General features: G+C 39.5%; 1 protein-coding gene across 2 annotated transcripts in view; it reads right to left on the bottom strand.

Annotated features, from left to right (window-relative positions):
- Positions 1–13265, bottom strand: part of RABGAP1 (RAB GTPase activating protein 1) — a 74206-nt gene that overhangs the window by 10446 nt on the left and 50495 nt on the right. For both annotated transcript variants that reach the window (XM_040606510.1, XM_040606511.1), the window contains 6 exons: positions 8543–8656; positions 7508–7582; positions 5507–5632; positions 4790–4933; positions 3084–3125; positions 2598–2726 (listed from right to left, as the gene is read on the bottom strand). In XM_040606510.1, the coding sequence (XP_040462444.1) occupies positions 2598–2726; positions 3084–3125; positions 4790–4933; positions 5507–5632; positions 7508–7582; positions 8543–8656 (630 nt within the window). The remainder of the gene's footprint in view (positions 1–2597; positions 2727–3083; positions 3126–4789; positions 4934–5506; positions 5633–7507; positions 7583–8542; positions 8657–13265) is intronic.

Below are 13265 nucleotides of genomic sequence, written 5' to 3'. Positions count from 1 at the left end.
TTTTCAGGGGCATGGGAAGCAGCAGCAACTCTGTTAACATTTGACAGCAACATTGACCAGTGACTAAGAATCTAGTGTTGTCTCAAACTGATTATTTACTGACCTCCTTTCCAGCAAGAATGCAGTTGTAATCACAATGCCTCCGTCAGGCTACTTCTCCTTCCTTTAAATGACTTATTTTGACATCAGGCCCTTTTCTGCTCAAAACCACTTCCAGATACAGAGCCAGAGATTTCTACTGACAGCAAAGGACTTGTATTTTAGGTCAAAGAGAACAATTACGTGCAGCACTTCCATCAGGTGCAACACACACGGATGCAACACAGAAGGGTTCAGCATCTGTGCAGAGCCCAGCAGTGCAGTCTGTACTTTCTCCATAACCTCCCACTTAATCCCCCAAAAAACACACAGCACTCAAGGAAGCAGCGGACAACCTTGCTGTGTACCGCTCATAGAAGGCTGTTTGCTTTTAACTACTTCACACAGCACCGGGAATGCAGGGAATTTTGGCAGAGTGGGAAGAGGAACAAGTTGTTATTTGGAAACATGAAAGGCAAATGCACTCATTACACGTGATCTTAACCAGATGCACGTGCAATATCTAATCTGTGGCTAATGTTAAACAACTGGAGAGCTAAAGTAATTTTATTCTTGATTATTCCATAATTGCTAAACTAGTTTCATATATGATATGCTCAAACTCTGTGCAGAATACTGTTACATGTACTGCTGCTACACCAGGAGTACAAGATGCCTTGAACGTTAACCTACAGGGACATTGTGTACTTACGCACTGATGCTACAAATAATTCCTCTAGTGAATTTTAAGGAAAAAGGATACTTTGAACCGATCCAGTGTATTTGACTAAAAATTAATCTACATGAAACTGTAAAGAATCATTGCTTCCTTAAAACACACAAAATACCTTATCAAAGTTCCATTTTAGAACTCAATTGTTACATCAATAACTTCCTCACTCTAACTTTTTGTTGGAAATTTCACTTGTTACAATATTTACTGATTAGAAAAGCAGTTGATTTTCGGCTGTGAGGTAATGCAATATTTGCTATAGGTAACTGAAGTCTTAATGTCAAAGGGTAGAACTTTTATTTCATACAGTTGTGTTTAAGAAATAGGGCTCAGTGAGCATCAGAAATCTAAAAAAAACCCACCACAATTAAGCAAAATAAAACCCCTCCACTATTGACCTCCGTAGTTCAGACACACGGGAGAGCTCACAGAGCACTCTGAATAAGTTCTGTTAAGAAAACAGGAATTACTGAGATTAATTCTTTTATGAGACAGCATCTCTCCAGCCTATAGTACACAGCAAACCCTAGTTTCTATGTTTCTATTCTGTTCAAAGAAGCTCCTATAAGGACTACAGATGACATTTTACTGTGATACACATTTTCCTTTATGTGTCAGAAGTCTAATTATCATCAGTATTTCCTAAACATTGACTGTATGAATAGTTAATCAATTATTTTTGGGAGAAGTCAAACAGCTGTGGTGACCATGTTAAAAGACAATCCAGATTAGCTCGCTAGCCTCAAAGCACCGTCGCAGAAAGCAGTAGGTACTTAAAAAAGATTCACGTTCAGAAACATCTGCACAACAAACACCTTACGGTATGTCAGAGCCCTACTTCCAACCACAGAGTCTTAGCACTTGTTCCCAGCACCCCAGTGAAACGCCAGGAGGGAAGCCAATACTGTGAACCTCCCACATGGGCTGCTCATGAAAAACAATGCTCTTTCACACTATTAAAAAACCTCAGCTAACTGTGGCAGCTCTAAACAACATACAACTCGGCCAGCACTTTGTCTGATTTCATATAAAGTAGACCCTCTTTAGACCACAAAGATCATAACAGATTAACCTATTATTGTCAGCTACCTGGAGTACAGGTGAAACAGTCTTGAGCAGGAAATGAACTTAAAACGCGTTTTATAAGTGGCACACAGCCCTCACCATAAAACTATGACAAATCAAAACCTCACACAGGGAACACATAAACCTCAAGGTCGTTTCCCTAGTTTGACTTCTAAGAAATTTTAAATGCCATATCATATTCCTTCATGTCCCTAGGAGATCTATAAATCTATCAATGCATTTTTAATGAGCTCCCTATTGCAGTACATAAACATTACATGCACCCACAATTAAAAATAGCCATTTTCTCTCTGAAAGATTATATACTATCTCTGTATTACTTACTCTGTCTTAAATGAACCCACACACACTGCCACTCAATGATACCACCCTGTTTGCAGCTACTATTGGAGAAAGGTTTCATCAAAGAACTGCAGAGATGTCTGTAATTATTTTATATTAGCGCCATTAGTCATTTCAGGGTTTTTTTTGAAGTAGTCTGATTTTTAGTAACACTGAATACTGCTTTCTGAAAGCCACTGTTTCTGAGTTCCCCAAGCAGGCCCATATCACTCGGAGAATCTTGGGGCTTCACTGTATTTCACAGTAAAGCATCTGCAACGTGTTTGCAGTTAGACAAGCAAGTTGCAAAGTTACATATGGAGCCAGAAATTGCACCCATTTAAAGATACGCTTGCAGTTGCTATCACCACATCTTTACCTTCATATTACATGCCAATTCCATCAGCTTTTTTGCATTTTCTTCTGAACGGTATCTCTTGGGCAGCTGTACCCGGAAGAATTTTAAAGCCCCTTCAAAGTCAGTCAGTAACAAATCATCCTTGGTAGTCTAGAAACAAGGAAAAAAAAACCCAAAACCCAAATCCAGTAGCTGCAAAGCAGATTTTGTACAATTACTGAATTCCCAGAGACAGTAAAGCAACAACGGTTTTGTAAAGCTCCAAGAACATAACTACTTTTTAACCTTCTGCAAATTGTGTTTGTTTCTATTTCTGTAACCTTCTACTTTCCTGCCACTCCACCCCCAAAAGCACTGTGCTGCCCAAGGGCATGCCAGACAACAGCACATGGCATGCAGGAAGTTGTTAGCTTTTCAAAAAAAGCACATTATTTTTGCAATGGGCATCTTAATTATTTATATGGTGCATGATGATGCATAAAGCACAACGTGACACTGCATACTCACTTTTAATAATCCCAGTGCAACGTTAAAGATAACACTTATTCCCTGGAGAGAAAAATAACGACAAAATGAATTAATTTCTCAGTATTTACAAGCCTGGGTATTAATGTATTTAGTGGGGTTTTGTGGTTTGTCTAGTTTCTGTGAAAAGGAGAACCACGATACCAGTGGAACCAAGTAATGTTACCAAAAGTAATGTAACTTTTGTTGTATGTATATAACCAAAGTAAAGTAACCAAAAAAATGTAACAAGGTGATATATTAAATCAAAGGCCCAGAGAACTACTTTGCAAACAGCTAGGAAGTATCTTTACTGAATAGCCTTATAAACGGCAAACTAATATTTCAACACAGGTTTTACTGCCTACTCAGTAGTTTGAAACTCTAAAATGACAACAGCACTGTTGTGTACTTTATTTTTTTAATGACTAGTTGGTCAGCTCAAGATAATTTAATTTACACACAGCAACTCCTGAAAACACTGGATTCAAATGCAGCAATATATACATCAGTATATTAAGTTCTGGTATTAGAAAACTGCGATAATTTGTGTAATGAAAAAGCAAGTGACTCACTTTAGGACAGAGTCCCACATCATCTGTTTGATGCATAACTAAGAAATGTTTTATTTATATTGTCCAATTAAATATAAACACTATCTACAGTCAGCAGTAGCATACGCCTTCTTAAGGGGTATCTTTGATAATTGACGTGTTGTTCATCTTATTTCAAGATTCTGTCTTTCTTTTTTCCTCTAAATTATTCTTTCACTATTACTTTAAAATGATTTAAAAACCCTTAAAACTTCACTATGAACACATTTACTAATTATGAATTGAAAATCTGTTTCTAAACAAACAGAACCGATTTTCTCAAGACCATCTGTTGCTTTCTATTACATTGGCACATGGACAAAGCAAGCAGCAGACAGATACACAGAAAGGGTAAAAACATTGACCAGGAGAGGTTCGTGAATGCTGAAACTCTTCAGTAAAGGAAATGCAGACAAGCTGCCACTTCCCAGTAACAACTGCAGACCCAATGAAGAATGGACACGTAACGTGAACCAGTGAGTAAAAAAGCAAATCATTAACTCAAGGATGCTTCAATATAAAATGTCATTTGTTCACTTATGTTAATAAGCTCTGACTCAAATACGCTACTCACCAGCATACCACCACATATACTGTTCCGAACATGATTACATACAAAATCTCAACGTAAAGAATTTTGCTCTCTAAATATATGCTGTGAAGTACAAAAAGACTTCAAGGTTCCAGCAGGAAGAGCTCCAAGCTTGTCAGATTACCAGCATGAGAGTTAGCTGGGCAATTTTATATGCTATGGCCTCCATGCAATAATATTATAGAAAAAAAAATAGTTAGCATTGTGTATAATACAATTTAACAAGAGAGGAATCCACATATTTGTAAATTAACTCTCATCCCAAGAGCACTGTACAGAATCTCACATAGATTCAACAGTGTTATAAGAAATAGATTATAATCTTTTACATAGCTATTGACTACTAATTAGGATCTTTAAAATGCTGAGAACTCTCTTTCATCACAGAAACATAACATTTATATATAAAAATAATTATCACATGCTTAGCTCTGAAAGAACAGATAGTAACAAGGACATGAATCAAGATAGTGAGAAACTGTCTAAAGTTGATAGCAGTACAAGTCTCCAATTGTAACACATACCTCACACAGGAGTAAGTCAATAATATGGAAGACCATGTAGAGAGGGAATTTTGCAGTGAACAGGGTAAGGAACCACTGGGAAGCATACATGTGCGCTTCAAGGCTAATGTCCAGGAAGTGGTTATACAGATCAGGAATGTATTCCTAATAATAAAAAAACCCCACATAAATACTGAAAGTTAATTTATACTATTTTAGAACTGTAGCTGAAATCCCAAAGTAACAGAAGTAGGGCAGAGTGACAATCCGTGCAGCAAGGCAGGCTTCTGTATCCGCCCATGCCTGACGAGAGCTGCCTGACACACTGCAGAACCTTCCAAGGATGCCGATGGCTGGCCCTGGTGCGGATGCTCCGAAGGACACTGTATTGCATGCACAGTAAGTCCAATCTCCGAGCCCTCAGCTTAGCAGGAAATCCAGCCAGTGGATGTGCTGGCAGTGCAAAGCTGCTGTGCAGCATGCCTGTTGCAAGTGCAGTGCCCAGAGCCACCCCCACCACCCAGACCCCTCTGCCGTCACACCTACTGCACACTGCCAGTGGCACCAGGCTGCTCCAGGCAACACCCTCTATGCTTAAAAACCCTCCAGCATGGATAGTCCTCACTCTTACTAAGACCCTTACTACGAGGTCACAAACACTATTTACATGTAAGATAAATCACTGGTTTCGAATCGCGGGCTCTGACCCATTCAGTTCACGCAAGTGTGAACACCCACCTGCATGAGGTGCTCCAGCTGATAGAACTTGCAGTGCAAATCTTCAAAGTTTTGTTTGAAAAGTTCCCTGAGTCCATAATCAAACATGATTTTGACCAGAACACTGAAAGCTTGCTCCTCAGGCATCTGGGAGAGAGGGAAATGTATTTATCATGGAGCATTTAAATCCTTCATATTGGTTCCATTTGCCCTTAACCCTCTTCTCCTCCCTCTTACAAAAAGGCTTAACTATCACTACTTTTTAATCTGGCCCCATCCAGTTTAAAAGTGAACAAGAATATTAACACACAAAAAGAGGTCTAGTGTTGCCAACGGCATTTCCTTCTTATTCTGTGGAATACACCACCTCTCACTCACTCAACTAAAATACATCTTTCAGACATCAAGACCAAAGCAGTTTCTTGGTGCCTTTGTTCCAAATCACCACATCAGAATCAGAACCTTTCAGATGTTGAACAGCCTAACCCTTTGTAACCTACGTAACGACAACAGAAACAGTATTACTAAAGGATGTTAAACAGGATTTCCCCCTTATTCTTAATGATATATTTATCTTTTTAAATGACTATTACAACTGAGGTTTGTTTATTAGATGGCATGAATAAGAGAGACCAGTAACTGCTAAAAAAAGTTCTAAGTATCACAGCTCAGCATTGGTTTGGGAAGGTTCAATATCCCTTTCCTGCCAACAACTGAAGAAACACGCCTCTAAGCTCATCAGTGTTTTGACAATTTTCCCTGACATCAAACTCAGTTTTCTTATTTCCATAGTAAAGTCTGACTTCAGGTCCACCGCTTGTTCCTGTAAAGGACAGAACACCCAACGCGAAGTGTACCATCATCAGTCAGCAGATGGAGTTTGTTAAAACTGAAAACTTTGCTGAGACATTCCAAACGGGTAGTGAAGGGCTCACAGAAACTTACATTTCCTTTCCTACAACACTTCTTTCTAATATTTATTTTCCCTAGCAGCCACACTCCACAGGCTGACTTCAAAGAGATTCAAATAAAAAGAAACTTCTTTGAATTTCAGCCTTTTAAAATGCATACATTATTCCCAGAAGCAACAGTTATTGTTAAAGAAAAAACTCTACAATAACACATGGTTCATTCTTGACGGTGAGTCTCTCTAATGCAATGGAGATTTTAAAAAAGGACATATGACAATGAAAAAAGCTTAAAAAAAAGCATGTATGTTTCAGTAAAAGTGTTCAGTTCTCCTAGCAGAAAAATTCACCCTTTTTGATTTGATTTAGTGTAGTATTAAAGAATTAATTGCTCATCAAGTAAATATTTCGAATTACATTTACAAAGAACTAAAAGGTTTTATTACTAATAATGTGGCTTTTGTCTCAAAAGAATGGAGTTTACAATCTCTTCTATATCCTCCACTGACTTTACAACACTATGGAAAATCTTCCACCGAAGACCAGACTTCCTCTGCCACTGAGAACTGTGGAGAAGCCTTCACGCTTGGCTTCCCGCTAGCAACAATCACTAAAAAGCAGCTGGGGAAAAGGAATATCAATCCGCTATCGGGCTCAGGAACTCTGCTCCATTTCAACTACCCATGCTTGCAATAGAAACACAGATAAAAAGCAGACGTTACTTTTAAAAAAGAACGGTCTATAAGTAATTTGTACAGATTTCTAATCCTCTCATATTTCCCAAGTGTGAGTGAATCTAAAACTTTTCCTTCTGATACACAGTGACCATAAATATCTCTAGCTTCTGAACATGCAAGCAATTAAAGGATACTACTTTGACGAGATCACTTCTACCAACAACAATTAAGTTTAAAAAAGTATAATTCAGTATCTTTAAAAAAATATACCACACTAAGTTTTAAACAATGTACTCTGCCTAAAAATCCTATTATTACTGACAAATGTGTAAGCGGATACGTTGCCTGTAACCCCACCAGCTGAGCAGTTACCAGCCTGTGGGAGCACCATTTATTCTTAAGCTTAAAACAAACGAGGGGCAAAGCCCACCACTTACATGCAGCAGCAGCACAGCAGCCAGAAACGACTGGCCTTGGCAGTAACCAATCTCTTCATCATAGACAGAGTAGGCCTGAAAAAAGAATCAAGACTTTACAGCGTATCTGTCTCAAGCTGCAAACACCAAGAACAAGAGACACTGCACGGAACAGCTCCGTAACATTTTCATGGGGTGCATCAGCCGCCATTCTAACGCAGGGATAACCTGTATGAAAATCAACCTGTAACATGCAGTGGCGGTTACGGTGATGCACCAAGGCTGCTGCAGCCTGTTGAACCACTTACCCAAGTGCATTTCTCTCTGAACAGGTGCTACAGGGACATTAGGAAGAGGGAGAAACAGTAGGAACACAGAAGAAAGTGCTGGAAATTTAAAACGTTCCAGCTGAGATAACCAAATACGACCACACTGTCCATTTTTGCTAATTTCTTCCCTTCAATAAGCAACTTCAGTGCATGCCTATGGTTTTATAACATTTATGGGAGGTACATTGTCATCTCCCATTTTAAAGACAACTATATATGACAACAACAGCTTATGGCATACGTTACACATAAAGGGCACACCCCAACACCAGAACATTTATTTTTCAAGAAGCAACATCAGCATGATTTCCTGCACGTATCTCTCACTTTGCCAGCACAACTTAGCCGATACTGACAACCAGGGAGCACGCTGCAGCCAAAGGTGAGCTGCTTTTGATCAGTACGGAATTATTAGCCCTCATCTCCATCACAGCACATCATCTGTCCAGCTTGATCCAGGCTGACATGTCTGGAATCACACGGTCTCTGCACCACACCTTTGCGTTCAGGAATCCAGAAGGGCTTGTTACTTTAGGTCTCCTTTCTGAAGGGCACCATAACCAGCTAAACACCTACGATGAAGAACCAGACCTAGTCTAGCACCAGAGTCTGTCTCCATGATACAGTTAAGGGTAAGACATACACATTCTTCACAGGTAACAGTTACATCTGTTAATGATGTGAAATACAAGTTACCAAAACCAATCAAGAAGAATTTAAAGAATACCTTGCATATTTTGTACAGGGAGTCCTGGCCATCTCCCCCAGTATCTTTAAAATAATCGTGAGCAGGGAATGTTCGATTGATATCTCGGGTGATAGCACTGTCTTGTGGAGACTCCTATTAGGGGAAAAAATAAAAATGTAAATTAAAACACATCAAAAGATTACAAATTACAATATGCTAGGACTGAGTTAGGAGATTGGTGTTGTGTTTTGTGCACTGTTCTAAATTTAACAAGACAGAGTCTATTCAACCCGAACAGGCTGCCTTCGGGCTGGCAGCTCCAGATCACAATCTTCATAGATTTGGTTACCTAAGCACATCTGGGAATAGTCAGTGAGCAGCAGAAAAAGCACACACAGAGAAGCGTTCCAGGACATTGCAATGCAGATAGCAGCCTTCCCTCAGAGACTCTGAACACCAATACTGCCCAGGCACATTTCTTTTATCTCACAACTGCAGTGAGTAAAGTCAACTACAAGTAGCCACATGCTGCTGTCCACAACTCTGGCCCTTCGGTTCAGCTAGAGACACTACTCTTCATCCCCTCCACAGAATCAGACAATAGAAAAGAAGAAAACTGAGTAAGAGCCCAAGAAAGACACTACTGTACAGTAAAAAAGGTATATAGTGCAGGGGCAGTCGCTTGTATGAGCTGGGCATTTCAGCATGAGGGCAGTGGAACTTTGTTCTCTGCTCTCACGCAATTGGGTTCCAGCTGCCTCACACATCTAGGAAGCTGAACAACAAAGAGCAGACAATTAAGAAAAGCAGTAAATATGATCAATGGACTGAAAAGACCGATTGGAAGAAACACTGAGAAAATCTGCATTGAGGGCAAGTCCTACATAAAAGGCAGTGAAAACTCCTGGTAGAGATGAAAGGAATTGATAAAGCATAACAATTAAATATAGTAAAAAATAAAAGGGAATCTTCGGACCTTTTCTTCCAAACTTTTAACTGAGGGATTTAAACACCAAACGATGCCCGTGAAATTAATTGGCAATACTGATCTCAAACAGCCCACCCTACCAGGAACTGTGAGCATTGCTGAGGATGGCTTAGAAGAAATCCTAGTCCAACCTTGGAGAAGTATCCAGGAAAAAAGTTTCCAGAATACACAAGGAAGAGGTTTGTGTCAGGCACGCCACAAGAAACCATAAGCATTTATGAACAATGTCCAGCTTAACCTAATTTGCCCTCTACAACAGTCACATTCCAAATGGGAAAACAAGCAAGTTCCATTCCCACACTGAGCTCTTCTCAGGTCTCTGACAATATTAGACATGGCACCGAATGAGACATAATCACAAAACTGTTTAGGTTGGACGTTCTGATCCAGCTCATTCAGTTCAGTTTGAAACTATTTCTAGTGTAGCAATTTAAACCAGAGCTCAGTGCATTGCAAGGAAAAGTATCCTTTGAAAATAGAAAAAACTACACCACCACCACCATTAACAAATGAAGTAAATTGCTTATTTAGGAAGCCAATGGAAACAGCTCATACACATCATACATCCTTCTTCAATAACAGAAGACAGTAAGAAATATGTATTTTAAAAACACACACCAGATACTGACACAAATGAAAAAATTACTAACGAGGCACACAGAAAATAGCTGCTTAAAGATTTGACACAGTCCCCAAAAACTTAACTTTACAAGGAGCATTTATGCAAATTGGAAGATTAAGCAGCTTATTCTGTGTGGATGGAAATGGGATGCTGAAGGGGGCTGTAAAGCCGCCATCATCGCAGGTGCTCAGCACTCAACCCAATGTGGGCAATCAGATCTGGTAAGACCTGCTCTGAGCAAAGGGCTGGACTAGATGGCCTCCAGAAGCCCTTCCCAACCCGCGCTGTTCTATGATTAGCATACAACAGAAACTGCTCATTCAAGTTGTCTTTAAAACACTTAATTTACCCAGCACGTGATAGGCAATTTTAGTATGTCTTGAATCTGAAATTGTGCTTATCACATTGAATTAAAAAAAAAAATCTGAACTGACCTCTCAATTTCAGAACTATTTCTACAATTTTATACCATAGTTTTTGATTTCTGATTAATCAGATTTCAGATTTTGTCTGAATGTTTCATCATCATGTCTTGTACCTTTTGAGGCAGTCATGACCCAGCTGTTATCTAGCTGATTACTGTAACCATTGCTACTACCCAAATTGCTAAAATAAAACAGAAACAAAAGCTCTCTGTGTGTAGATATTTCTTCTTGCCTATGACAGGCCCCTCTTGCCACTATTTAAAAGAAGACTTTCCTGGGCAGCTAATGAGAGCAAGAGCTCCTTGGTAAGCGGGAATCATCTGAAAAGATGCCACAATAATCATTAAGCAACCATTGCTAGTGAAAGGGTCAAAGGTTCCCTCCTTAGGTGGCTTCCCTGGCAATGACTGAGCACACAAAAAAGCCAGTCTTCTTCACAGGTGAGATTACCATGTAACAGTGGCCAGGTTAACACTGCAAACATACAAGATGCTCTGTGGAAGCAAAACAGAAGAGATTTTTTTATTTTTTTAAAAAAGTTTTACTATATCCAAGTAACCCATGTTTCTGTTAGACAAACGGAAAAAAGGGTTAGAAGTAAACCAGAAGTAAACAGAAGTAAAAAAGTACATGATGTGATCAGTGTGATCATTAAATACAGCTTTCAGTTGATCTTTTTCTTCACAAAACAATTTTGCAAACAAGAACAAAATCACCACAGCGTGCTTGATTTTCTCTTTGGGTTTTAATCCAAGGTTAATGCTCCTCTCTGTGGCTCAATGCAGACATTTCATTAGGAAAGCATTACACTGCTATTAGAATCAAGTTACTGGATTGCTTTGGAAATTATAACAAAAGTACTGTTCAGCATTTCAATTTGACAATAATTAACACGCCAGAGAGGTCCGTCTCATTATAAGGAAATCAGAAACAAACAAAAATCCAACGTTAAATAAATTTCAGATAAATATAAGCCTTTTAAGTCAACAAAAACAGGTAACAATAGCAGCTGGCTGTTAGCTTCAGCTAGTTTGGCAAGTAGAGATAGACAATGCTCAGAAACAATTCTGAAAACTTTAAAGCATGTGAATACAGTCTTAGTGATAACTTTTCATTTTCTTAAAAGTTTGCAAGACTGAATTACAGTGAAGCACTCTGCAGGAGCACAGGTACTGCTGACCGTAACAGCAATCTGTGGTACCAAACAAGCGGGTTCCCCGAGCATCACCTGTGTTCTGCTGCAATGGCAAAATAATCTTAAATCCACTTGCCTTTTAATCCACTTATTTAATAGAGACCAAAGCACCTGGCTGGAAACTCTTAAGATAGGCTTCTCAAACAAATCATTCATTATGGCTAAGGAGAACTAATTAGTGGTCTCTCTCTGGCTTTGCGTGACTTGTTCAGCACTTGACTCCTATGTTTCAGTACAATTCTTCAAGTAATCTCTAATGCTAGTTCCTGCAGCTGAAACATAGCTTGGGGAGAGAAAAATTAACGGAAATGATAAGGTTTAAAAAATGTTTTTCAAACCATGGCTTTGAAATCTCCCCATTAGTACAAACTGCTGCAATCCAAGCATTGTGTAACCTTTTCTTTACTCCTATTTTTATACCTTGCTGTGAGAATTGGCTCAATGGGCAATTTCTCATGCTTTCAGGGGACTGGGAACTGAAGGAAACCCTTCTGAACCCACACCCTTCACAAACTGGGATTGAAAAATAGAAAGCTAAGAATCACAGGAAGAAAAAGAAAGTAATAAAGAAAACAGAATGGAAAACAGGCATGAGAACTGAGGCAAGTGTAGCAAAGATTAAAATTCTCACAACAGTTCTCTGCTCCAAAAGAAAGTGGGAAAATGTAGATGCTCAGACTAAGAACATACCCTTTTTCTCCCCCTCTTTTAAGCACTTTAAAAATATTAGGGGAGTTATACTGAAACCTTCCTCTCCATCGATTTAAAAAGAAACTACATGAGTAATTATGGAAACCAGAATGCAGTCCAGCAGATCAAAGCTCACCCACTGTATCAGCCTGTCTACAGAAGCACAGTGGTTCCAACCTCCTAAGCTGGACACACTTAAGCCATTTTGTATTTTCGTGATCTTCCAGGGACGAACCCAGTATCTGCAAACCATACCATGCAGTTACAACTTCGATCACTGTCTTCACACTGAGACTGTGTTACTTTAGAAGCTTTAACTGTAGCTTAAGCCACAATTAAAAGACATAGATGAGCTGGAGTTCCTAGCGCTTCTCCATGAGCCGATCTACTTGCAGTTTTCAGCAGTTCAGGTTTATTCCTCCCAGTCCCCTGCATAACCCCAAATGGATGAAGCAGCAGCAGCAAAGAATTGCTGAAGGGACAAGATGTGTGATGGGAAAAAAACCCTAGAAATAAGACATGTCCAGAGAAGCCAAGGAAGTTGCCTGCTGGAAATGGCTTGCCACCCAAAGATCATCTCCTGTCGCATCCCACTGATGGAGAAACCCAACAGGGGCATGAAGCACAAAGCCTTTGCCTAGAAGACACAGGTTGACTTGAAAAGCAACATAAAAAGGGAAAAAAGGTAAGGTTCAAATGTTAGATTTCCCCCCGCCCCCACCCCCTGAATGATTAAAAACATGTAAGTCTGCTCACGAGGGTGAGCTGTCTGTCACCCACCGCCAATCCAAACCCTGCTGGATTCTCACTCTCGTCACAGTGGGATCAATTTTCATGTTGCT

This window comes from Falco naumanni, chromosome 9 (genome assembly GCF_017639655.2).
Source record: "Falco naumanni isolate bFalNau1 chromosome 9, bFalNau1.pat, whole genome shotgun sequence".
NCBI classification, from domain to species: domain Eukaryota; kingdom Metazoa; phylum Chordata; class Aves; order Falconiformes; family Falconidae; genus Falco; species Falco naumanni.
Note: the sequence above shows the minus strand (reverse complement) of the source record. Positions and strands in the feature narration are given on the sequence as shown.